This window comes from Podarcis filfolensis (assembly GCF_964270895.1).
Source record: "Podarcis filfolensis genome assembly, chromosome: 11".
Taxonomy (NCBI): Eukaryota; Metazoa; Chordata; class Lepidosauria; order Squamata; family Lacertidae; genus Podarcis; species Podarcis filfolensis.
Window position 1 is genome coordinate 25,940,564 of NC_139613.1, and position 27,436 is coordinate 25,967,999.

Sequence of the window (27,436 nt, forward strand, 5' to 3'; positions counted from 1 at the left end):
GGCCGCCTGAACGCCAGGGCGCCGCCGCGTTCTCTCGGAAGTTGCGCGAGTGCGGACGCTCTAGGAAGCTCCGCCGTTTCTTTCTCGGTGGTGGCTTCCGTCTCCTCGCCTGTGTGCGTTAGTTCGGCCGAGACAGCAAACTTGCCGCCATCATGATGAACAGCGGCGGCATCGGGGTGCCTCTCGGCTTCCCTTTGACCCCTACTTCGGTTATCCAAGTCACCAATTTATCATCGGCGGTCACTAGCGAGCAGATGCGAACGCTCTTCGGTTTCTTAGGTGACATCGAGGAGTTGCGTCTCTACCCTCCGGAGTAAGTTGAGGCCCGAGCGGGGCCCTCGGGGCCATAGAGAATGGCGGGAATGACAATCCTTGAGGCAAGGGGAGAGCGAGAAACGGACCGGATGCCGCGTCCGCCATCTTGCTTTCGGGTGCCGAGTGGCTCCCTTCATAGCGGTTGCGTCATTGGGCAGCATCTGTTCTACGAGAAGGAGACGCTGCCCGTAATTAAGATGGCGGCCAGTGACTGTTCCCCCCCCCCTCAAAAAAACCTGCCAGTTTCTCCTCAGCCGCAGTCCTTGAGCGTTTCTCTCCTTTTCTCTGGGTGATGGTTCTGGGAAAGGCCGTGGTTGCGGAGGCGAAATGCGGGCTCCCTAGAGGCCTAATCCGATTTTCGTGCTCCCTCGAGGCTCTCCTCGGCGTTGCGTAAAGACGCCATGTAGGAGAAATCTGGCTCCTCGGGGATCCTGCTTTCCTTTCCCCCCGAATCTCGTTCCTTGCACTGCGTTGCATCCAAGGCTAGGCTAGTGACTAGTTACTCGGGAGTAAGCCTTATTCACATCAACAGTGCTTGCTTCCGTGTAAAGCTGCAATCCTTTGCATGCAGCTTGGGAACATATATCATTGAAATTAATGGTCATTATATTATAAGTTTCCAATAAGTACGCATAGGAAGGGATTGTAAGGGATGCACAGTAGACCATATTTCTTAACAAGGCATGAGGGAAAGTTTCGTTTATTTTACTTAGTGATTTTATATTTTCTGCCTCCCCTCCCTTTCCCTCAAGCACTTGTAAATGGCAGAGAGATTTGGGACTACTCAAATGTGTAAACATGAATGGGATGTTAGCAGAATAAACTTTTAATTGGTATTAGTGCTTCCACCTTGTGCTTGCTGGGAATAATAATAATAATAATAATAATTTATTCATACCCCGGCCAGGGCTGGGCTCAGGCCAAATATGAATTACAATAAAACGTAATAGAAACAACAACAACAAACAAACAAACAGTTAATTAAAATATGGCTTAAAATACACAAACAGCCTAGAAGTAATGGGAAGCCATTGTTTTTGATGTGCAACCAGGGACTTGTCTTATTGTGCACCACTTCTCGCTTACTGATATTGAATCTCTTCTTCTGTTTCCTGTTACCTATTTTGGAGAGATCCTTTCTAGCTTTTCACAGATTTCTTGGGATTTTACAATCATAAATAAATTGATGCTGTTCACCTGCACTCTTCAAACACACTCCTTAAGATCTAGTCTTCGCAGACTTAATCAGCATATTATCAGACAATGTTATACAATTCTAGGTTAGTTCTATTAATTTAAGCTCATGGGAGAGCTGACTGCCCCAAGAGTTCAAGGTGTCAACTTGTGCAGAATGAAGTGGCTGCATTTGACAAATACTGAAATATTAAAATGTCCCCATGATACTTTGTAGAGTTTATGCCAGGGTGATTAAAAATGAGTGTGCAGATTCAGCATCAAATGGGTGGTAGAGACTTATTCTTAAAGGAATTGGCTGTATTTCCAGAAGGATACCAGCTATAAAAGTGTTCCACCATTTCTTAAAAATCTTAACTGAAGATCTTAAAGCACATGCAGAAGTTTGCCTAATGTACAATTTTATTTCATTTAACTGTAGCATCGGTCATTTACAGAATGCTGTTAAAATATTTTAGTTACTTGAAATTAAACAAGAACCTTACTGCTGGTGACAGAATGTTTCTTTGCTAGTATTTGAATTATTTTTAGGAAAAGAGTTTTATTTATATTCTGTATTAAAAAGTAAAGACCAATGCAGATACAACATGAGCTTGATTGTTAGTTGTGATTAAGAAGCTGGGTATAGTAATTCAGATTCTAAAAACTGAATTCAGGGTTTTTTTGACCATGATTAAGGCTGCTCAGTGTTCATTCCTAACCATGGTAAAGGGTTTGTGTGTGCATTTGTGAAACATGCTCACATGAACTAGAGAACCTGTAGGTGGATATAGTGCAGTTTTACATCCTGATCCCTTAACTGTAGTTAATGGATAAGTTAGAGTTATATTTGTACCGGCCTAAAGTAATCTGATACTATGTGGAAAACATATTTCAGTTTTCATGTTCTGTAGGTCTGTAATTTATAGAATTACATTTGCATTAATATTTATAGTTGCATAAGACTAGCAAAAATAGATCAAAACTACAGCATCTAATTGGTTTTCTTTTTCTTGCAGCAACGCACCACTTGCTTTTTCCTCCAAAGTATGTTATATTAAGTTTCGGGAATCTTCGAGTGTTGGTGTGGCCCAGCATCTAACAAACACGGTTTTTATTGACAGAGCTCTGATAGTTGTGCCCTGCGCTGAAGGTTGGTATTTCAGATTATACCTTTGTTTTGATAGTCTCTGTTCTGTCAATTTGTTGCTTGTGTTTTTTCAGCAACTGGGAAGGCGTTGAAGCTATTACTTATCTTGCTTTTCTTGTAATAAAAGCGAATTTGGTAGGAAGGAAGACACTTTCTTTTTAAAATTTGTATGGAATTTAAAAATATATTTTGCATTAGGTTTGAAATGTGTGGGCATTTTCTCTTATGAAATGTGGTCATGTTTCATTTATCTTTTGCAAGGATGAACATTTGCTTCTTTCACTAAAACTGCACACTGACAACTTCATCCTAAAATTGTCCTAGCCATCTGTCTGAAAAGGAATGGGCAACACAGATGGAAGTGAAACTACATCAGAAAATTCCAATCACATATTCACACATCTCTGATACAGTAGGAGCTAGACCCTACTTTCTTATTTTGGTTGTAAGCTAGGATTCTCAGGATTCAAAAACAATTGTAGTGAATTACTTGGGTGGGCTTAATTTGAGTAATGGTATATCCCATCCTAATGACTCATTAGTAATGCATTCCTAAGTTTGAGTTGTTAGTGAATAACTGGGTGGTTCTCTAGCTTTAATGTGAACGTAAGTATGCCTTTATGCTGCTTTCACAATTGTGTAGCAAATCACCATGTAATGTTAAGGATGGCTTCAGCTGCTCAGATAATAAATGATAGAGCCAGTAATAGCTTTGGGTCTGCTAGTTGCATAGGTATATATCTGAATTCCAGTTCTCTAGTCATAGTTTAGAGAAGACAAAATTCCGTCAGAATACCTTGCACATGTGGGAAGGGACAGAGATAGGGAATTGTTCCAGCAGAACCTAGTTGGTAGAAAGGAAGTGTCTCAGAAGCATCAGCCAAGATCCACAGGTGCAATTAACTCCTATTGTTCAGGTAGAAGTTCAAAGGTGATCTTGGCCAGTGAACAGAAGGGAAATGAAAGGGAGTAAATAAAACAAAATTCTAAAGGTGGTCTTGTGAGCCAAGAATGGAGGTCATTAACTCAAGATACTTACAGGCTTAGAGTATGGGAGGAATTTAACCTAGTACCAAGAATATTGCTTTGTGAGCACAAGCATTTCTGTGCCCAGTGCACTGTTCGGGGATTCTCCCCAAACCCCCAAGCCAATTTCAGGTGCATACATTGTGGCGGGGGAGGGGGAGAGGCCCATTGCACTAGTGGAAATGCTTGTGCTGTTGTCTGCTATCAGGACCGCTTAGTTGAATCCATTCCTATGCGTTCAGAACATGTATCAAACATTTATTGCGGACGTTTTGGTACTAAGCTTTAGGGTTTCAATTCCAAAACAAATAAAAACAGTGCCGATATATAAACGTATCCTTGTAGTAGAACTTTCCTATAACAGAGAAAGGGAATACATTTATTGAAATTTATTGACCCTTATTTCTTCTCTCTATCCTGAACAGTTTTCAAGAATTCTTGGGTATTTTCAGAATTAATAAAACCTGCAGTCTTTTTTCTTACATTCATAACTATGTTACATTATCATTACCCAGTTACATTGCTAATTGAAATGTTTTATTATGATAAATTAATATGACTTTGGTGACATAATCTCAAATGCAGTAGAAAAAGTGCTTCTGTGCCACATCACAGGCTTGAGTGTCAGGTCTTCTAGCAAGATTGTTTGAAGTTGTGGAGCACCACTGACATGGCTTTCTGCAGCCTGGAGAGTGCCTTTCTGTGGACCTCAGAATTTTCTTTAGAAATATTGATATATGGCTCTTCTGATTGTGGAAATGTAATATGTGCTAAAAGCACAAAAAATCAAAGAGTTATCATGGGGGTTTCTGTTTGAGAGTTGGGTTTCTGTGTTCTTTACTTAACCATTTCCCTTTCTGCACTTAAACTTAAATGATGTTCCATACATTTTGTTAAAATATAACTAAGTTGTTAAATCTTTGCTTTAGGACTGGGTAATGTTCATATGTAGGGCAGTATCTAACTAAGTTGATCCATCACAGCAAGGCAGATGACTTGTGCAACTGACCTTCTAATCACCTGCCCGCCATGCTCCCTAAATCTATTCCTCCACCCCTCCAGGGCAAATTTGGAGAGGGCACTGGATACATGTGGGGAGGAAGTTACGTTACGCAAGCAGAAATCTTTGTGCTGGTGAAAAGAGTTAGTTGGATACTGCCCATACCATCCAGTATGGAGTTTTAGTATAAAGTGTGCATGACACTACAGTTCTATTCTTAGTATATATGTTCCGAGAAACAAAACCTCTCTTCTTCCCTCTGGCAAAGCAGGAATACATGCATTTCTGGAGTAGGATACATAAGAACAAAATTTTCAGCGGTCAATTCTAACGCCTTAAAAGTATCATTAACCAATCAGTTATGCCCTTTGTTTTAGTTTTCAGTAGTTTTCATTTGTGGCTCTGAGTTGGTTCTTAGCATGGTTTATTCAGGGACAAGAATGGCACCACTTGTTGGCATCCGTCTGTCTGGAGAGACAGTGGAGTGCACCTCCAGGGGTGAAGTAAAACCGCTGTATTAGCAGCACCAAAGTGACCTCCCTTGGGTGCAAGCCTGGGCAGTATGTTTGGATGTCCTGGGCTGCCCAGACAGAAAGACCTCTTGGCCTCACTGATATGCTGATAGGAAATGCACCAAAGCACTGTTTTATCCCATTTCTGGTATACCCTGACTCTATAGTGATATAGCTAGGATTATTGTGGGGGGCCTCAGACTCAGACAGCATGGCTTTAGTCCAACAGCATCTGGGGAGCCACAGGTTCTCTACCCTGGTGTTATTGGAATAGTTTCACCAAACTAAAACCAAATTTCTAAAGTCAAGAGAGTATTTGAAGGTTACCTACCTTTATCTGAGATTGTTATTCTTCTTTGTTTTGGGACTGATACTTTGGGCATGGAGAAGAACAGTTTTTATATTTTATACTTGCCTATCTGATAACAACACTATTACTGTACTAAGAACAAGTGAGTGTCCTATGCTACCCCTCTTTCATGGTCTTTCTTCTGCTCTCTTGTAACTCCCATGAGAGAAGAATAGCTAAGCACATGAGATAACTGTTTCCAACTGGTAAAGGTAATAAAATCAACCCTCCAGCTGGAAAGTGGCTGGTGAGGAAGGGCTACCCTGGGGACTATAAAAAAGAAGATCCTTCTTCCTTTTGTTTCCTTGTACCCGACTACTCCAGGGGGCTTGGTGGTGCTCCTCTACCCTGTTATTTCTGCTGATAAGTTGTTGGAAGACAGGGTTATGTGCAATAAAATAACACACAAACTTGTTTGCATTCTTACACAGAGCTTACACAATGTTTAATACATGCAAGTTTACGCCCAAAGGTGACTTGCAGGAGAGACACGATGTCATAATGAAATATCTAGAGTCAATAATAAATAGAATAAATACATATATACATAGTGCTGATCATTAATGCTGTGTTTGGGTACAGTTTACAATTCTAGAAAGCATACATTACCTATTTAAACCTGTAAATGAAAATAAAGAACATGTTAAGTAATGGACATCTATCCTGACAGTGTAAACTTAAAAATTGCTGCTTGTACAGCTTCTTAAATAGCACTTACAGTGCAATCCTACTCAACTATACTCAAAGAGTTCAAGGTGGCTTACTTTCAGGTAAGCTTGCAGAGGATTTCATCCCTAATTAGGACTGGTAGTCCATGCAGGCAAGGAATTTCAAAGATGTCATTTTCTGAAGAGGAACATCTCAACATAGTTCTCTAATGATGTGTTTTTTAGACTATTAATAAGAATTACAAATGGTTTTAGTTAGAAAATGCATAGTCTGGGCAATGGTTAAAACTTCATGGACATCTTCTTTGAATTTACCTTCGACCAAATGGGGAAAAGGAGCGGACTATAAGAGCACTGGTATAATGTGCTATGTTTTATCTACGCTTGCCTACTAGTGGCTGGTCTCTCTTGGAAAATCCAGATGTTGCATAACAATTTTCTTGCGGGAATGATAATTGTCTAGAAACCTGGCATAGAAGGATATTGGGGGTTGGGGTTAAAGAGAAGGAATTCAACAGCTTTTTTAAAAAAACCTTCTGTTCTGTCTGTCAGAAATTGCTCTCCTCTGAAGGCCCGCACTGGGCATTAAACTAGTGTTCAATGTGTAACACAAACACACTTCACCACTATTCACATTACTAACCAACATTGTGACTTTGGCAAAAACAAAAAAAAAATCATTACATTGTCAAGATGTGGCCCCTTTCCATTGTATGTATAACTGAAATCTCTCGGGAAAAACTTGTTCTGGTTTGAGAGAGGCCAATATTGAAATGTATCAGAGATGCCACTTTTAACCATCATTCTGAACTTTTTTATGTCCACATTTTCTGGAAGATGGATTTTGACTATTAATTTGGTTTTGTATGTTTTCTCTGTGTGATATTTGTGCATTATTAGATGACTAGACTGGCCAAGGCAGACCTGTTACACTTGCCTGAGTTAGGCATTGTTTGCCATGCCACTAAACCTGCCGCCAAGTGACAACTTCATGGGGGAATGAGAGCGGAGTCTGGCCTGCAGAAGATGGACGCCCTGTCTCTGTTTTTATTATTTTATTTTGCTTTCTTTTCTCTTCTTTTTGTTAATTTTGTCCCTTTTTTGCTTTAATTCTTTCATTTCTACCTGTGAGCTGGTTCTTCAGTTCTGTAAAAATGGTGTTCTGTTATAAGAGTTCATGATTCATTTTAAACTTGACCCTATGAAATTGGTCAACCAAAAATTCCAGAGTTTAGACTTTGTAGTTAGATTGTAGATACAATCCTAAACATGCATAGTTAGAAATAAAAGATGAATAAAATTAATAGGAATTACTTCTGAGTAAATCTGGCTAGAATTGGATTATTTGAAAAGTGAAGTGATCCATTTGTTTCCATTGGCTCATATTATTGAAGCTTTTAGATATATGTGGCTTTTCTGGACTACAATCTGAAGACTATCCTCTGAAAATACTTCCCCCTCCCTTCCCAGAAGCTCTCTTACTAAGCAACCATAGCAAGTTGGTTTCCCATATCTAAAAAGATAATGGCTCCCTTCACATGTTCACTGAGTTGTTTGGGAGCCACTTTCCCACTGTGTTCTTGGTGGCAGTATGTATATGAATGCTGAAACCATATGAGAGAGCTCTGTGAGGAAAATGCTTCCACATGGTTGGGTGAGTATGTGAACGGGGGGGACATTGTTTTTTCAATACCTATACCTGGCCTGTTTAATTGGCTGTCGTATTATTTATTTTGAAAATAAATAAATAATACTAATATTCTTAATTCATTTCTCAAAAAATAGGAGAAAGCCTGGAAAACACTCAATCGTGAATTGAATGTGAAGTATTGACCAGTGTTTGTTTTATATACTGTCTTCTCTTTACTGTAGCATTCTATGGGAAGACGGCAAGCAGGACTAATTTTTCTCTTGAGTTGGCTCACGCTTATGGCATACTTTTAGATACAGCAGAGGCACATCATAGAAGTGTTTTCATTGTCAAGTTTGAATATTTTCTGTGTAAAACTCTCAAGAAAAATACCAACATTCTTCTGTTACATTTCTCTGAAGTAGAGATGAGCACAAATTGATATTGTCATCTCTTTCATTGTTCTCTTTTTCAATAAAGAATTTTGAAATTTCTGGGAATTTGATGTAAGCAGCCAAGGAATTATATTGTTAAAAATCGATCCTCCTGAAGTTGCTGATTTTGCTAACGAGCCAAAATTTAGAGTTATTCTAAAGCCACTTGAATAAATTTTTTTAAGCTAGAAAGATTACTTCAAGTGAGGGTAAGACACCAGAGGTTTTAAACTGACGCAAGTAAATTGACACAAATAATTATAGTGATCAATCAGTTTAAAATGACATGGTCTAGCTCTGAATGAATGCAAAGTGTGTATGTGTGTGTGTTTGCGTCTGCGCGTGCACACTTCATATCATTGCTTTTAAGAATGTCATTTTAGCCATTGACAATGCTTAGTGTTTTATACATAGAAAGGAGTTTCAACAAATATGGATATCTTTTGTGGAGATTGAAACTACTGAAATATGTTTTTATTTTTTGTAGACTTTAACTCCATTCATCACTAAGTTGAGAAATGTATAGATATATGTATAGTTAGGAACAAAAGATACTTTTTAGGTAAAGAATAGTTTTGTTGCAGAGAAGTTGTAGTTGTGTGTGAAACTAGTTTTCTGGATTCTAGTTTACGTTTAGTAGTTTTGTTCTGATCAGAAATAGAATTTTTGATGTTTCAGTTTTGATGATGAGTTTTGTTTTCTAGTAAAGTCTGAAAAAGGCTTTACTTGTAGTACTTAAGCTTGGAAGTGGTCTTATTTATTCCCATTGATTTTTTATCCATGTATTATCTTGATCTTGAAGCAACCTATCAGAACACTGATATACTTGAATTTTATTGTAGTCGAGAGACACTGGCTAATTCATGTGTACGCCTTAGACCATAATTTGGTTCTTACACATGGGCCTTGTATCTTGCCCAAGAAAAATCAGGAATAATTGATCTCTATCTGGATAAGAAGCAATTAATATTTTAATTGTAATGCTTTATTGCTGCCTTAGTATTGGCTTTGGTTTATTTTGTAATTATATGCTTCACAAACTCAGATTGCCTAAGGAAGTTGAAAATCACAGTTTAGGTCTTCAGGCAGCTTCTAACACCAGCGTAGCAACCTTCCAGAAGTTAATGCAGTAGTTCGAAAGTTTGCCCCATATTATGTCTTTGATTGTCTATGGAAATGAGGACTGTAGCAGTAGGAGAGGGACAGATAGGATGTTAGTGGGTAGGGATTTTAAAAACTACCAAAAGGGTCTATCTCTCTCTCTTTGGAAATGTCATTAAAACACCAGGTGATTTGAGGGCTCAGTGGCTTAGGTTGGTTGTTGTTACTTTGACGAGTAACACTTAGTGTTACTTCAGACAAAGGTGACTTCTAGGCAGAGTGCTTTGCCACGTGCAGGTAATAATTTCTGGTCAGTTTTTCAAATAATTCTGGTTTGTGTGTGTTAGAATTTTTTATGGCTTTTAAAACTCAAGTTGCTGAAGCTTAAATGGAAATCACAATATTTAGCAGCTCTTAGGATATCTTAAGGAAAGACTAAGTGGGTTAGACTTAAAGCGCGCTTTAGTCAAGTTCATTTTAGGTAATAATCCAGTGCAGGCAATGGTTGATTATAATTAGTACTAAATCTTGGGTTAAGATCCCAAACATATAGTGACATTATTGTTTATTTTACTGAGGGTCAGCCATGCTTCCAGAGACAATATATAGGGATATCAGCAGAGCTTATTGTCACCTGACAAAGATGCCGGACAGGTAGTCAAACTACCTTAGTTATGTTTACGTGTAGTGCTTAATAATGGTTTAGGCACAGACATAAATGCTTATGTCTGCATTGGACCAATGAGATTGAACAAATATTATGGCAAATGCCCCCTACCTCCGGATGTTAAGGAAACTGGGTAGTTGAAGTACCTAAGCTAAAAATCAGTGCGGTTCTAGGTTTCTTGCCTTGCTTGAGTTGTTGTACTGGACTGACGAAAGGCAGTCATCTGGTAACATTTTTCACTCAGCTATTTTAGCAGACAAAAAGGGCTGATTTTGGTTAGCACACTCCTGTTTCCTCTTTTTTTTTCCTTTTGACTGATTTGGTTATTTGCCATTTCTGGGGATTAAACTTTAAAAAATGTTCTTCTTTTCTGTATCTGATGTTCTGTGTGCTATTAGTGATGCAGCCAACACGAACGGTTGTCATGTGTAACACAACTTTCGATCACCGTGAAAACAACGTCCTGCGAAAGCGTCCATGCTTGATATCGTTTGGTTCATGAACATTAAGTTTCCAGTACAGGTGACCCATAGCTCAAAGTGTTAAATAATTGTCTACATTGTTCAGTTTTTAAAGTAATAATCCGGTAATGCTAGTTTTGCTCACTTGTTGTTCCTAGTGGAGCAGGGGCAGAGGAAAAACTTGGAATTATTTTCTTTTTTGTAAGGCTCTCATAGATTGATTTTTTTTTCTTTACTATTTTTAAGTTGAAGGGTGTTGGTAAAAAAAATAAAAATAGAAAAATAACACTTGGGAGGTGGCGTTACTTTTAGTAACAAAAATATTTGCTTCTTCAGGTAAAATTCCAGATGAAGCCAAAGCCCTCTCCCTCTTGGCTCCTGCTCCTACAATGACAAGCCTGATTCCTGGTGGAGGGTTGCTTCCTATACCAACACCACCCGTGAGTTCAGTAAGTAGATATCCATGTCATAATTCTACTTAAAGGGGATGCAGGCTATTCAGTTCTGTTTTGGGTGCATGTTCCGTTACATTGTAATGATTGCAGTAATTGTCTTGAATCTGAAATTATTCAATTACCGTATTTTTTGCACCATAACACTCACTTTTTTCCTCCTAGAAAGTAAGGGGAAATGTCTGTGCGTGTTATGGAGGAAATGCCTACGGGTGGCATGCCTACAGATTTTCCTCCTCTAAAAACTGTGTGCGTGTTATGGTCGGGTGCGTGTTATAGAGCGAAAAATACGGTATTTGAAATTATTAGGACCAGTCTGAATGTCACAACACAATGAGCAATACCTAGAGTTCTCCAGAACTCTTTGTCAGGCTGAATGTTATGCCAAAAATAAAAAAAAGTTGGGTGGGGGAGAAAGCTGGCATAATGTTAAAGCTATGGCATCTGTAGATTGAAATAATTTTAAAATGGACTCCAGGTGTTGTTGTGCACTCTTAGATTTACCATCTTCTGGGTGCTAAACTTTCTAGAATTGAAAGAGGACTGAAGTAATTATGCAATAATGCTTTTGGTAAACATAGAAGAGGACTCCTCTTCTTAAGACATATTTGTGACAGTGTATACAGTTTTTTACACAGTTGTGTCCTTTTACCTGGTCTGGTCAGCCAAGATGGTTTGTGGTCACATATCAAACAGCAGGTTTTAGGACTGGTGCTAACAGTCCTAAATTTTGAGGTGAATTTAATTTGAATCAGTCCACAGTGGGAGGAAAACTTTTCATACTTATTTCTGTAAAAACTATCCTCTGTTTTCAGATTGGTATTTCTCTTGGTCCACTGGGTGCGATACCAGCAGCAGCGTTGGATCATAATATTACAGCCATTGGAGACATACCGCAGCCGCCCATTATGGGCAATGTGGATCCTTCCAAGATTGATGAAATTAGGAGGACTGTATATGTTGGAAACTTGAATTCCCAGGTAAATGTCTTTGCTACAGTAGATGCATTAATGCAGGTGTGAGGAACCTTTGGCCGTCCAGGTGTTGCTGAACTACAGCTCTCATCAGCCCCAGCAAGCATGGCTAATGGCCAGGGATGATGGGAACTGTAGTTCAATACCAGAAAGGCCAAAGGTTCCCCACACCTGCATTAATGGAAAGTGTAGCTTTATATTCCATGGCTTGATAGCTCTGATTTTGAGCAAACTAAAAGAGCATCTGCTGCATCAGCCTTTCCCTGATGCTGTGTACAGAGGTTAGTTACAGACTCTATACAGCCTGCAAGAGCTTGAAAATGATTACTTTTCCTCCCAACTTGTATAGTATGGTGCTGTGCACAACACACAGGTCACAAGGCCCCACTCAGATGATCTATACCAGAAGTTGCCAGTATGATCCCTTCCTGATGTAGTTGGACTGTAACTCCCATCATACCTGACCATTGGCTATGCTGTCTGAGACTGATGGGAGTTGTAGTTCAATAAATATTTCAAGGGCACCATGTTGGCTCTTCCTGGTTTATAGTCTGCATTAGATGGACAGACCATGCAGTACGGGGAGTGGTCATTCAGGAGTTTACAGTTACTGTAGTTGGGACTTGGGTATCTATTTTGGCTGGGTCAAAGGATATGGGACAGGCTTATACGTGAATGCACGTGATGTTACTTGACTGAGCCCTCTTTCTTTCTCTTTAAAGACTACTACAGCAGATCAGCTTCTTGAGTTTTTTAAGCAAGTTGGAGAAGTCAAGTTTGTGCGGATGGCAGGCGATGAGACTCAACCAACACGTTTTGCTTTTGTCGAGTTTGCTGACCAAAATTCTGTTCCTAGAGCCCTTGCCTTTAATGGAGTTGTGTTTGGAGATAGGCCGCTGAAGTAAGAAACTGTACAAATATTATCAAAATAAATTGGGAGGTATATTGTGTGTAATTGCAACCCTGTCCTATAGAACTCTGCCACAGTTTTAGGAAACTACTGAATAATATATATATATATATATATATATAATTTTTTTTTAGCACAGAATAGCATTTCCATAGCAATATTTGCATGCGTTTTTTATTTAACTCTGTGCAAGGGCCCTCTGTCTTTACTTAAAACCTAAATCGTGTTCATGTTGGCAAGCAGATCTGCTGAACCTGTGTGAAAGGTTTGCCATGCAGAAGTTGCCGTTTCAATGGTACTTTAATCCCATTACCAAGTACCTGATAAAGCCTGTTAATCTGTTTGCCGTTAGTACTTTGGTAGAAAAAGTGCAATCTTATTCTTTTTAGCTGTTGCTTGTGTGCAAGCAGAGGCATGTGCCACAACAGTTCAAGTGGTATCCTCTGTGAGCTCTACCCTGTTTGCAATTTAATACCCCCAGGCTCCATACTGGTTCCTGTCCTGAAATAAAGACCACGGGCAACTCCAGCTCTAGAGATCAGAGGCAAGTTTTGCAAAATCAAGTAAAAATTGAGCCATCAAGCCAATGCTTTTATTTATAAAATTTATACAACGCTTGATTGTAAAAAAACAAAACCCAACCTCAAAGCAGTTTACAAAAGAGAAAATAGCAAAATCAAGAAAAATTTACAACCCTACTTTAAAACTTTAAAACATACAAAAGCTAAAATACTAAAACAGGTTGAAATTATTTATTTATTTAGTAATGGTGAAACAACGATGCAGGATAAAAGTGGTCTGGCATTCAGCATTTCAAACAGAAATCTTAAGTTTAAGTTGAAGCAGTTGGAAGAAAACTGCCAAAATTAAAGTAAAACATGTGCAAAAATGTAGTTTCCTGTTGTAATCCCCTTTCGGCTCTTTTCCGTATTTTGAAATGGGTGCACTTTGCAAAAGCAAATACATATATCCTTTGCATGGAGCCAGCGAAACACTTATTTCTTTTGCCTACTACTGTATTTAATAACATTTGTTATTTCTAAAGTGACTTGACTATAATACAGCACCTGGAGTTTAAACTAAAAAGAACAAAGCTTGCACATAGACTTCAAAAAGCAACGAGCCTTAATGAGAAAAGGAGTTGACAGGAAAAAGGAAAGAGAAAGTCTCTTTTCCCAGGTGTTTAACAGAGAACATAAATAAAGGTAGATTTTCCGCCATCCCTTACCTGCAGGGACGAGGTATAATCCAAAGTAGTTGTGGACTTAAGAATATGAGGCTTGTGCTGGTCCCCAGTTCTGTGGCTGACTGCACTATAAAATGAATATTTGGGTGTGAAGTGCATATTTTTTCTGTATGTCTAGTTCAACTACGTGTGCATATGTGCAGTGATGTATAAACTGAATTGAGTTTGCTTGTTTAATTTAGAATAAATCACTCCAATAATGCAATAGTGAAGCCTCCTGAAATGACACCACAAGCTGCTGCTAAGGAGTTGGAAGAAGTGATGAAGAGAGTACGGGAAGCCCAGTCTTTTATATCTGCTGCTATTGAGCCAGGTAGGATATTATTACTTTCTTGCAATATGACTATCTCCACTGCTAGGATGAAAGTATCTCTGCTGCAATGAATCCAGGTGTATATTTAGAATAGCTTTTTATTATTTATTTTTAGATATAGGGGAAAGGCCAGCTTGAGCAACAACCAGTGGACAACATTGTTTTGTGACCCATCTGTTTTTGATGGCGTCTGAGTGGTTTTACACTTTACACCGTGAAGATAGAACTGTTCATACACTGGGTAGCACTGCTTTCTATTGTCAAAGTGCTGAATGGAGTCCTTTTTATTAACCCTAACATAAATGTATGGGTTTTTTTTTCCTTGTTGGCCCCTCCTTTCATTAACTCCCTGTCTCTTCCACCTTCACCCCTGCCAGGTGTCTTGCTGCTTCTTCAGTCTTTTCCTTTCATCTTGCTACCTACTGTGCTCACATTCCTCCTTACCTTTTTTCTGTGACCTAATCCCATCCAGTCTCCCAACCTTTTCTCTATATATCACAAATAACATTCCTGGTTCAGCAGATCATGGTTTGGTGAAGTGGGAATGAAGCAACAAGCTGAAGTTGTTCTCTCTTCCCCACTGCCTTGCGCACTCAGCTTCAGAGAAAACTTCCCAGTTTCTTAAACTGGTTTCCTGTGATATCTGAACTCATTAGGAAACTTCATTGCAGCCACTTCTTTCTTTGTTAGCTCTCTTCTGAAACTGGGCAAGTGCATGAGAAGATTCTAGCAGTTTTGGTGAAGGGGAGTGTTGGAGACAGAGATCTGGTTCATCTCTAATCTTCCTAGTTCAGCAAACTCATTTGCAATCCTAGTTTATAGAGAGCACTCCTCCCAATGTTCTATGATAGCAGTTTCAGAAGAGGTCTCACAGGCAAGAGCTGACTGTTACATGATTTTCTAATGAATGTTGAAATATTTAGCTTGCCAATTATTATTATTATTAATTGAAACATTTTAACCAGTTAAAAAAGAACAAATAGCGCTGGTTGACATGCAGTTCCATTACCTACCTTACAAGTATCTGGTACTTGTATATCAGATGCGTTGGGTTCTTTGTTTTTAAAAAGGTGTAAGCTATTATTATTTTTTAAAAATTCAACTTCCAAATCCAGAAATATCTATTACTGCTTAAGGGGAAGATTCAGTTAATATTGTTTCCTGACCTGGCTGGCCAGAGTTCATCTGATTGAGCTGATCTGAAAATCACTGGGATTAAATATATATATCAGTGGAATAACTTTGACTAATGTTTGTCATCCGTATTCCCAATCTATTGCTTCATTTAGTCATTGGTTATAAAACATATATTACTGAAACCGTTCTGTAGGGGGACTAGGTTTTCAGGCATCAACTCCTTAATTGTAATAGTGCTTTGGCAATAAAATACAGTGCTATTATGTGTGTTTCTGCATAGTTTTTCAAACTGCTTTATTGGAATTTGTGTTTCTCTCTGAAGTGAGTTTTGCCAAACATGTTTTAAACTTGTGCATTGTGGCGGCAACATAAATCCCATTCCTTATTTAGCTAGCTGTTTATAATTATCTGGTTTATGTGTACTGCTGCAGGATGGCTGCACTCAACGAATATATGCAATGACTTTCTTGGATGTTTCTGAAGGATTTTTGCAAAGAAGGAAGATGTGCAGAGAGTAGGCCCCTTGCAATATATGTGGTACATTCCACTTGTGCCAGATTGTTAGCTGGGATCTGTAAATATTCTGAGCTTACACTGCAAAGTCGTTTTTTCTCTCAGAGTCTGGAAAGAGCAGTGAAAGGAAAGGTGGTCGGTCGCGCTCCCATTCACGTTCAGTATCCAGATCTAGTTCAAAATCTCGAAGGAAAAGATCACACTCAAAACGCAGGTAAAATTCTCACGTATAAATCCTCTGAAAGCAACAGTTGACCTGTCCCTTCTCTGTTTCTTAAGGAAATTCAATTTAAGCCGTTAATGCAGTTGGTGGATGGTTGAAATGAAGAACTGTTTTGAATTTGAATTCCTTATTTTTCATGGCAAGATGGCTGCTGTAGTGAAACAGTTTCGGAAATGGTTACAAAGTAAATGCTGCTGAATCCAGAGGACAAAATCTATCCGTTCTTCCAAGAACCCCTGTGCTTCCACCAATAACTGCTTTTGGGTTTCCTTTTCTCCTTCTCTGGGGAGGAAAATGAAGGCGTTCTCTCTTAGAAGTTGGGCTCTCGAAAAGATGCCTCACTGCTGCTTCCTCCGAAAACCCAGTTGGGAAGAGGCAGAATCCACACACACACTTCCACTGCCTGTTCAGTTTGTGGAGGTGATAGCTTTCTGCAAAACCCCAACTTGCAGAATTAAATGCATCTTTCCTTTATTGAGAACGGGGCAGAAAAAAGATAAGTGGTTTTGCTTCTGCATATTGGGCTTTTGCAGAAAGTGGCAGCTATGCCCTTTATAAAAATTAATAGGAAGCTAAGAGAACACCTTTTCCCCATCCTTAACATGTCACATCAAAATATGATGCTGCTGTCTGTGCCTCTGACGTTTGAGGGAGAAAATCTTAATGTCTTGAGTTTATTAGGTAACTGAGCTGTTTCCCCTTAATTTTAGCCTCACAGTATAGCACAATTTTTTCTAGTTGTTAGGGTTTTGAAGAGAAGGCGCAAGCAAAATAATGTGAGTTCAACACAATGGAGCTTTTGATAATAAAGTCAAAATAAAATAAAAAAATCAGAAGAGACTGAAATGAATACAATTATAAAAACACATCTTACATTATACAAGGAAGGAAATAGGAAAAAAAATGCCACCCAATAAAACTATATTTTGGAGGAATTTGCCACTCCTGTGACTGCAGTGTCATATATTTAATATATAATCCCACAATAGGGGTGAAATCAGAAGGATCAGTGCCACCCTTAGCTGCTTAGATACCTCGGTTTCTCTGAGATAGCAATGAACATAACTTTATTGAATTAATGAGTATAGCGTGAACCTTGTTTCCATTACTAATCAAGCAGCTACCAGTAACTATACATTTAACTGCTTACATATAAGATCGACGTTACCTTTATAAAAATTATACAAAATACATAATTCAGGTCTAGGATCACATTTTTATCTATTAAGTGTCCTGATTTTTATAATCACTTGTTTCAAAAATTCATGGACTTTGGCACAACTCTGTCACATGTGCCAATCAGCTCCCAGTGGTCCACAGCCCTGAACTTGTAATGTCAGCCAAACATGCATGAAGTTGTCCCTTAACATACTTTGTCAATGCTTCTGAAGTTCAAGGATGGAAATCTTGGCAACATGAGTTTTTAGGTAACTGAGGTAGCCCCCAAATCAAATGGTCTGTTTCCTCTTAATTTTTGCCCCAGAGTATACAGCAATTAAGTATCTCGGATTCAGATAGTGTTTAGTACAAATTATGTCATACTGAATTATGTTTACATTTTGTTACATCAATCTTTGTTCATCTAAATATCCGACATTGTTTTGTTCTTGTTGCCTCTTCGGTTTACAGGTCCTTTCTTTTAAGCAAAAACACCCACTACCACCTCAATTCTAAATCTGTTGTGATGGCAGTCATACTATTCAGTGGAAGTTTAATACACTTAAGTACAGAGGAGTGCCATGATGCTAATAAGGAATGGAAGTACTCGATTTAAAATGGGCCTTCTGTGTAGAGTGTGCAGTCCCATTCACTAGTTTCCCAGTTGCAGTACTGGATCTGAGAACATGGTTTCTTTCATGTGTTTTATCTCTCTGTTCTTCTTGTCAATACAATAACAAATATTAAAATCACACAATGCAAGGTAACCAGAATAAGTATTTGATCAGCATGCTGAGCAGTATATTGGATGAGGTAGGTAACAGTTTAAAATATCTCAGTGGAACAGCTTTGTTACTTCTGTTGGGTAGCCTTTACAGTCTAGCCAGCAACCAGGGTGGTTTGAAGCCAAACAGGTCTGGGTAGTGCCTGAATAGCTGACCACCTGGAAACAACATCTATGCTGCTTCCATGATAGAAGAAAGGCAGGATATAAATGTAAGCAAATAAATGAAATACAAATTTTGTTTGTGGAAACATACAACAGAACGTTAGCTCCACTTCAAATCTCTAGCATGCACACACATTCCTATTGCGTCAGATGAGTATTGCAATAAATAATGGCACTGAATAGGAACCCGAGCAAGTTCAGTGAAATTGTTTTGCAGATACATTCATAAATGTTTTCCTGTACAAAATTATTTTGGGTGAGCCACAAATGTAATTTTATACCCATTTAGTTCTTAGCTTGCTGGACCTCACTTGGATTACAAACAACAGCTTCGCTTAATCCTTTGCAGTGCATTGTATAGCTTGGTGATGATGACACACATTAAAATATTCAGGGAGCTTTCCAAAAATAAATACTACTGATGAAGGAGATGTATCTCTTGGGGGTATTCCTTTGGTATATGAACCATTTGAATGAGCCTTAATACTGAAATGCAGTGTTTCTGTCTCCCATATCCCACCCTGCCCCCCACCCCAAAATCATGGGCATGTTATAGTAAATGTCTGCACACAATCCGAAGAAGGGGTTGTCATTTAATACAAACTGCAAACCTTTGTATGCATGGAAGCAAATTTCACGAGATTCTTCTCCCTCTGAAAAAAGTGGGGGAAGGAGGCCTCATTATGGAATACTTACACCACATCTTAGTTCTGTAAGTAATGCTAATTTGAGGTGGCACTTTGCTGTGCATTATTTTATCAGTTTGATTGCCTTTCTCAGACAATTTTGTTTTAGTTACCTTTTGCTAGGAAGCTAATTTTGATTTACATTCTCTATTTTATGCCCGTTTTAAATATTATGTTTGAAAAATTGTATATTATTTTTTACAGTGGAGTGCAAATTACAATTTGTATGGTTTATAATAGGGATTGGTGAAACAACATAGTCCATAGCATTTATCGTTTGCTGTTGCATGCTATAGGAGTAGATCTCGCGACAGATCCCGCTCCAGCCAAAAGGACAGATGTGATAGATCCCGCTCCAGCCAGAAGGACAGACGGGACAGATCCCGCTCCAGCCAGAAGGACAGGCGGGACAGATCCCGCTCCAGCCAGAAGGACAGACGAGAGAGATCCGTCTCCAGCCAGATGGACAGACGGGACAGATCCCGCTCCAGCCAGAAGGACAGGCGCAGATCCAAAACTCCACCCAAAAAACGCTCAAAATCTAAAGAAAGGCTGAGATCAAGAAGCCGGTCACCTTCTCGGTAAGATTCCTATGATTAATTTATTTCTTTTATGTTCCTTATGAGGTATTGAGCGACTTCCTGAACATTAGATGTAGGGTTACAATCTCACCATAAAATAGTGGTTTTGTAGCATCCCAACATTTTCACTCCTTCAGTATAACAAATAGCTCTAATTTTATCTCCTTTTTATTATTTACTTATTACTTGCTTAAAAGCATTTCTAAACTACTTAATGTGTAAAATATAAAAACAATATCCATGAAAACAAAAATTCAGCCCCCAAATCAATAAAATGGTATCAAAATCTAAAAGCAAATAAAACAGATTCAGGAGGTGTTACCCTTCCTTTACTAGATTTACTACTGCTCTACTAGATGCTCTTTTGCAATCCTGAAGGTATGCTTGAGGGTGGCAAGAAGCTCTTTAGTTGACTTTAGTTCTTTGTTTTTTATAATTATTTTTATTAAGGCTTTTTTTGGGAGGGATTACAAGGTACATACATCATCTCTATTATCAGATCATGAAGTCCTTTCTACGGATCAGTCATTTAATATGAGACTTTGATGTTGGTTGGTGGGGAGAAAAGATGTAGGGGTAGGAGGGAAGGCGGGGTAGTAAACATTAATTCTTTTACATAGTATAGGTGTGAGGTTTTTGTGTCAGCAGTTGACTTTAGTCCTTTGTTGTAATGAATGCTGCACAGTTTAAATTAATGTTTTCATTTTACAGGGAGAAGAGGAAGGAAAGCAAAGAGAGGATCAGAGAGAAGGAAAAGATTAGTAGAGAAAGAGACAGAGAGAAGGAAAAAGAGAAGGATCGAGACAAGGATAAAGACAGGGGCAGGGAGAAGGAAAGGGGCAGGGAGAGGGAGAGGGACAAAGAGAAGACCAAGGATAGAACCAAAGATCGTGCAAAAGATAAGGACAAGGATCGGGAGAAGGACAAAGACCAAGAGAAGGACAAAGAAAGAGACAAGGAGAAAGTGTCAGACACAGAAAAAGACAAGGCAGAGGATCTGGACAAAGTCAGAGGGAGGGAAAAAGAGACAGAGACTGAGAAGGAGGAAGACGAGAAGGATAGCAAAGAACAGCTAAAAGGAAAAGAGGAGGACAAGGAGAAAGACCAAGAGAAAGAAAAAGCAGAGGAGAAAAGCAGTGAAAAAGAAAAAGAGAAGGAAGCAGAGAAGCCAAAAGATAAGGACAAGGAAGGAGAGAAGGCAAAAGACCGAGATAAGGAGCGGGAACGAGAGAAAGAAAAAGAGAGAGATGAAAAAAGGAAGAAAGAAAAGAGATCCAGGACACCCCCCAGAAGCTACAGCTCCTCAAGAAGATCACGAAGTTGCAGCAGGTCCAGTTTTTTTCTTATAATTTTGTCATGCTTTGTAGATTTATTGCTTCTGTTTATGAAAAACTTTTTTGGGGGGAAACGTATTCAAATCAGTGTAGAATAAATCATGTCTTTAGTATTGCAAAGAAGAAGAAGTAGGCTCGTGTTCTAGGAGGCGGTGTGTGGGGTTTGCACATAAAGCCAAAATCATATACAGGGAGAACAACCTCTGCACTGCTCCCACACGACCCATTTCTACCTTTCCGAAGCCAGTAAGCTAAGTGGCCCTTGCCCCCTTGGGAGGCTCTTGTGCGGGGTCTAGAGACTCTCACGAGACCTCTGCCTTGCGTGCATTTAATTTGTGTGATTGCGCACTGAGCATGTAAGGCTGCTTAGGGGAAATCCTGAGGTTTCCAGAAGTGCAAAAAATCTTTATGGAAAATCCCCCTAAGGTGGGGTGAACTGAGTGTGCCCAGTGGCCAGTGAATGCTGACAATTGGGTCAGAGGGGAAAGCAGAAAGGAGGTAGAATGGGAAGGCATGGCTGGCTGACTAAAAACAGTGAACAGGAGCTCTCCACACTGCAACATTTTGTTCAGTTCCCACTTGTGAATTGTAATTTCCAACATTAATCTTTAATTACTGAATCCTACAGAGATAGACGGAAGCGGAAGAGCCGAAGTCCCTCAAAGTCTCCAAGATCATCTAAAATTACAAAAAGGAAATCTTCTCGATCTCCATCTCCAAGGAGGTAAGTGTATAGCTCTATCACGCAAGGTCCTACAGTATACACTGCAGGCTCCCCAGTGCACACCTCACTCTATTAGTGGTCATTTTACTAGAATGACGAGAAATTGGGGTTGGCACACACACATGCATCCTGGAAATACTTATATTGAAGTGTGCTGCATAAAATGTTAAACTCAAATTATAAGGAAAAGAGGGGATGAGAATTTTAAGACTGGCATTTGCATGAGCTGGAATATGGATGCACTTTTGATTTTTTTGTCAGTGGAAAATTACTTTCAGTAGAGCTGAGTATGTGGAAAAACTGCATTATACTTCTGAGAAAGCATCAAGCAGTTTACAAAATAGCAGTTCATTCCTGCTGGATAATTATTTTACATTTTTATAGCACTTGCATGTTCAAAATCTTCTTACATATGTTGTCCTGGGAAGCCCAGCCAGATGGGCAGGGTATTATTATTATTATTATTATTATTATTATTATTGCAATAAGATTATCCCAGTATTGCAGCTGGGGGAATGAGGCTAAGAAAACTAGTTAGTTGCCTGAAGCCACCTGCCGCATCTTTAGGCAGAAGCAGTATTTGAAGTGGGCACTTCAAATTCATGGCTAAGACTGCAGAATTATTGGCCCCATTCAGCATAAAGCTGGAGAAAGGAGACAGGAACATCAGAAAAAACTTTCTGCCCGTAAGAGCTGTTCAACAGTGGAACGGTCTCCCTCGGGAGGTTGTGGAAGTTTTAAAGCAGAGGTTGGGTGGCCATCTGTCCTGGATGCTTTAGCTGAGATTCCTGCATTGCAGGGGGTTGGACTAGATGACCCCCAGGTCCCTTCTAACTCGGCAATTCTATGATTCTAAGCTTGTTTTGGCTCTCTGCTTTAATCAGCAAGTACAAAACATAAACAAGTAGGTTGCAATCCACATTTTGCACGAAGAATGAGCCAGGGACCATCTCTCCCTCTATTCTGCCAGTGTTGGGAGTAAGGTTCTGGCTTGTCTCACTTGGCTAATTTCTTGCCATGGTAGAATGTCAGACCATGTTATTGGCTGCTCCCCTCTGCCCCTTCATGTGTCCCTATGTGCATACAGCAGATGCATGCAGGGGAATGTTAAAACAGCATATATGACCTTTTTAATTGCAGCTACTTCATTTTTATTTTCAAAACAGAAATAAGAAGGACAAAAAGACCGATAAGGAGAGAGACCTGAGTAATGACAGAAGAGAGAGGGAGCGGTCAACCTCCAAGAAAAAGAGCAGCAAAGACAAGGATGTTAAAGAGAAATCTGATAAATCCACAACTTTGAAGGTAAGCCACTGTGAATGAGTGAGCAAGCAAGAAATAGGTGTGGGGAAAAATGCTTGTCATTGACTGTTTGGATACTTCATGCTGTTTCATCTAAGGTGGTGTTTGGTGATCATTGGTTGCTTCTAAAGTGCCTAGCACCTCCAAAGACATCTTGATCAGTACAGGCTGGGTGGATGTGGGGAATCTGAAGAAAATGTAAATTACACTGCAGTTGATGAATAGGACTAAGTAGACTACTTAGTAGAGCAGTGCACATGCCATTTAGCAGTATGAAGCTGGAAGGTACAAAGTGGTTGCCTGGAGCAAAATGTCAGGTGCCAACAGCCCACATGCATTATCAGCTCTTGAGAAACAATATGCCAAGGCTGGCTCTTAGCGGAGATCCTTCTTCAGGGTATCTTTAAAATATTACAGATGAGGGCAACAGAACACGACCATCACTGAGATTATCTGTAGTGCTCTAATGAATTGGGGGGATCCTGCAGAATGATTCCCCCCCCTTTTCTTTTGATAAAGCACCTTTGTTGTGTAGAATACATGGCTGGGTGGTGGTGGTTGTTATAGCAGTGTCATCTTGTTGGACCGCCTTATTTGAAAATCCAAGATGATAAGGAGAACATTCACAGTGTCATTTCGTGTTAGAGGCAACAAAATCATTTATATTGGCCCGCACTGTTACTTTCCACTCTGAGCTGTTTGCCTCCTGTCCTCTTAGAACTGGAATCAGTTCACAAGATTCACAAAGTATAGCAGGTGAGGACTACCTCAGCAGAAGAATCCCATCTGTTTCTGCTTCAATACAGAAATAAGCTATGCCTGCACCACTTCAAAAGTATCAGGAGTGTTCTTAGCAAAGCAGGTCCTCACTATGTTATCCAGTGAGCACTTGCATGTGTGAAAGAGCCACCGTGGATCGAAAACCACAAATAAAACTTTGTATTACTGCACATTAGCTTGAACACAAATACTTTTTAATAGTGTCAAGTTACACATTGAACTGCAAGGCCTCAAGAATTGCATGTACTAGGCTTGGCGTATTCTCAGTAGTAACCCCCTTCCTCTAGAACTCTTACAGAACAAGATCTCTTAGTGCTGGTGTTTAGGAATATGATTAGCTGATCTAGTTTGCTTCCATCCTTTATTTGAACTTGAGGTTCTGGCATGGGATTTCTGACTGAGATACAAAGAACTACTTTGGGACATGCCTAGTGGAACCTGATTTTTGTTTGTTGCCATGGTGTTTGTGTTAGGGTGACTCCACATCATAGAGTTTCATGGCAAGTGACATTAAAGAAGCAGGTATGAGTATGGCTAGGTATTTTCTGGGAGTTCAGCAAAAGAAATGCAGAGGTTACTTCACCTAGTTCCTAGTCATGGGTTGGAGAAAAGAAGACCCCCTGAGAAACTTGTTATCCTAGTTTTGGTGGATCAGGAAGATACAGCCTCCTGGTCCTTCTGATAGTTCAGGATACTAAAAGGCCCATCATTTCCAGAAACACAGACTTGCAGAGCTGGCCTAGACCTCAACACTCCTGTCTCTAATATTAGACCTTGGTCCTAGGACTCTCTTCTTGTTCTCTTCCTCTTTCTGTCAGAAAACCCAAGCTCTATTTCAGTGATTGAGGGCCACATCCTATAGGTCCTCTTGTCCTAATAAGCTATCCTTTAGTTTCTCTCCCGTTGTATTGTTTATCCTCCAGGATTTGCTTTGACCATCGCTCTGTCAGCAATGCCTGATGCCGTATCACAAACTGCCTTTAAAAAGTCTTTTGAAACTACAGTGGTACCTCGCAAGACGAATGCCTCGGAAGACGAAAAACTCGCAAGACGAAAGAGTTTTTCGTTTTTTGAGTTGCTTCGCAAGACGATTTTCCCTATGGGCTTGGTTCGCAAGACGAAAACGTCTTGCGAGTTTGTTTCCTTTTTTCTTAAAACCGCTTGAAGAGGTGCAGTTGCGACTGACCGTGCTTCGCAAGACGAAAAACATCGCAAGATGAAAAGACTCGCGGAACGAATTAATTTCGTCTTGCGAGGCACCACTATAGAGGAGCACCATGTCATATGGGGGTGGGGAAGAGGCTTCATTGAGCCTGCAGAAGTAGTTGTGCAATTTTTTATACACAGACAGTAATATTTTAATCGGGAAGACAGATTTGGCTGCTCATATCTATTCTTAACAAGTGGGCATCTTTAAAAATAAAATGCTGTAACTAAAGTCATATATACTAATCTGAAATGTATCAGAACATTATTACAGTCTTTTTATTCTACAATTTTTTGCTTTTTAAAACTTTGTGCAGGATAAAGATCTGAGTAAAGAGAACCAGAATTCTGAAATTGACAAAGTAGAAAAGGAAGACACACCTCCTGCAGAAGAAGTCAAACTACAACAGAATGGGAACTGCCAACCAAATGAAGAAAACCTCTCAGTTAAAACAGAAGATGTGTAGAGGACTGAATGGACCTCTGACCCAACTGTGGAAAGAGACAGAGCTTTTCCTCCCCTCCCCCACAACCCACCAAAAGAGGATAAAAATTACCAAGCAATCAACCGGACATGTTGTGTTGTGCTAGCAGCACTCCGGGTTCTTTGGGTGGTTTGGTCAACTTGAAGATGAGCAAGAAGCAGCACTGACCAGTAGGATCTGCTGCAACAAGAGCCAACAGCATTGGATCTGATCATCTGTAGGAATCCATGCATTTCAGTGATAAGACTGGTTGACAGCTGTTACAAATAAGTGGAAAGCTGTAATCTGTACTACCCACAAAAGTTGCTGGGTATGCTTTCAAAGTTGTTAAAATATTGGTAGTTTGAATTTTTTTGTTTTGCTTTGTGGGTTTTTAAACTAAACTCAATGTGATATGTTTTGATAATGTGCTTGAAAATGGTGCAGAGATACACATGCTTCCCTTGTTGTTGTACATGACAGTGATGACAAGTTTTATCCTAACACAGTTTTACAGTTATTGTGTTTATGCCCACAAAGGCAAGTGAAGATTCTTTAATTTGTTGCTTGTGACTTTCTTTTTATATTTTTAAGTAATTTCCTTATAAGACTAAAAGCTTTCTCTTACTAGTAGTTGATCAATGCATGCTAATGTTCAGATTCTAGAAAGAACGGCCATATTTATACTAGATTTCCATTCTTCCAACTATAAGCACATCTCTGTAGTAATCTCCAAACAACTGGCTTCGTTTTGAGCTATATTGTAGTGTGTCCAGTCACCTGCAAACAGGACAGATACCCATGACAAGATTGTTTTGTTTTTGAGTTGGGATGTGGGAGCACAAGCTAATGCTTTAGTGCCTTCTTTGAAACACAGAATAGTGATTCCTAGGAATCACATGTTATTTAATTCCCTCTTTGTCTAATCCTTTATCTTCTAGATGGTTCTATCACAATAGTAGGTAAGCATCTGAGAGGTCAGCCTTGTGTGTACTTGGTGGTTATTTGATAACAGATTGAAGATACGTTTAAATGGAAAAAAGGGTCATAGCTGAAATCAAGATTCAAGGATCATCATATAGTGGACGTGGCCCTGTCTGCAATCCAGTTATCCTATAAATTAACTATAGTGTATGCCAAACTGATGAATTGAACAGTTCTAAGTAAACGTATATCATAACCGGGTTGTGGACTGGGTATCGAAATCAAAAGTGCCCTTTTAAAGTAGTTAACTTCTAACACCAGTTGTGAAGCATGACAGGGACAACTTGCAAGTTCTCCCTGGAGAAGACATAAAACCACACAGATTCCTGTTTACTTGTTGAAAAATAGCCTGGAAGAGAACAGCACCTGACAAATGCAACTCCTCTCTGAATTCATTTCAGCATTGTAAGACTGACAACAAAAGGTTGTACCCTAAGATAAGATTACACTAAAATCAAGAAGTGTTTTGAATATAACATAACACAATCAAATTGCCTTACCTCACAGGAAAGAGATGAAAAAGCCAAGTAAAAACTAGCTTTCATTTTGTGTTCTCTAAATTGCACTTAATGCAAATGTAAACCTTTTATGGTAAATGGAAAAATTAAAACATGCTGTAAGGAAATGAAGCCCATTGATTGTGACTCTGCTTTAATAGCCCATTGTTTTTTGTTATAGTCAAAAGTTTTTTTTCTCTCCTTTTGGCCTCTGTGTACATTAAAACTATAGTGAATGCTTTACCATGTAAAGTATGGACAGTCTTTTTTTTTGATGTTTAAGCCACATGATGTTGGCTGGCAAACAGCTTATTCTGATAATAAAGGAATGACAAATCTCATATGCGTCTTGAAAGACTGAAAGATTGTGTCTTGGAACAACAGCTGTCATATTTATGATGTGTAAGTAGCATAGAGTAAAGATTGTATACTTGTTATCTTTGGTACTATCACTAATAAAATTAAGTATTTTAGAGGGAAGTTATTTTTTGCTCACTTTTTAAAGGAATGCCTGAAA

At 39.2% G+C, this 27,436-nt stretch overlaps 1 protein-coding gene across 8 annotated transcripts; it reads left to right on the forward strand.

Annotated features, from left to right (window-relative positions):
* Window positions 1-91: 91 nt before the first annotated feature.
* On the forward strand, window positions 92-27,399 carry SREK1 (splicing regulatory glutamic acid and lysine rich protein 1). Of its 8 annotated transcripts, none has more exons than XM_083576099.1 (14): window positions 105-313; window positions 2,508-2,641; window positions 10,424-10,547; window positions 10,823-10,935; window positions 11,754-11,918; window positions 12,635-12,813; window positions 13,304-13,366; window positions 14,251-14,381; window positions 16,137-16,245; window positions 19,344-19,628; window positions 20,340-20,957; window positions 21,591-21,686; window positions 22,853-22,991; window positions 25,292-27,399. In XM_083576099.1, exons 4-14 carry the CDS (start codon window positions 10,876-10,878, stop codon window positions 25,439-25,441), a joined length of 1,995 nt encoding a protein of 664 aa, XP_083432225.1. In that variant the 5' UTR covers window positions 105-313; window positions 2,508-2,641; window positions 10,424-10,547; window positions 10,823-10,875; the 3' UTR covers window positions 25,442-27,399. The 8 variants fall into 8 exon arrangements, with proteins under 8 accessions (XP_083432220.1, XP_083432221.1, XP_083432222.1 ...); XM_083576098.1 differs by having other exon boundaries at window positions 126-313; window positions 7,094-10,547; XM_083576094.1 differs by lacking the exon at window positions 10,424-10,547 and having other exon boundaries at window positions 92-313.
* The last annotated feature ends 37 nt before the right edge of the window (window positions 27,400-27,436 follow it).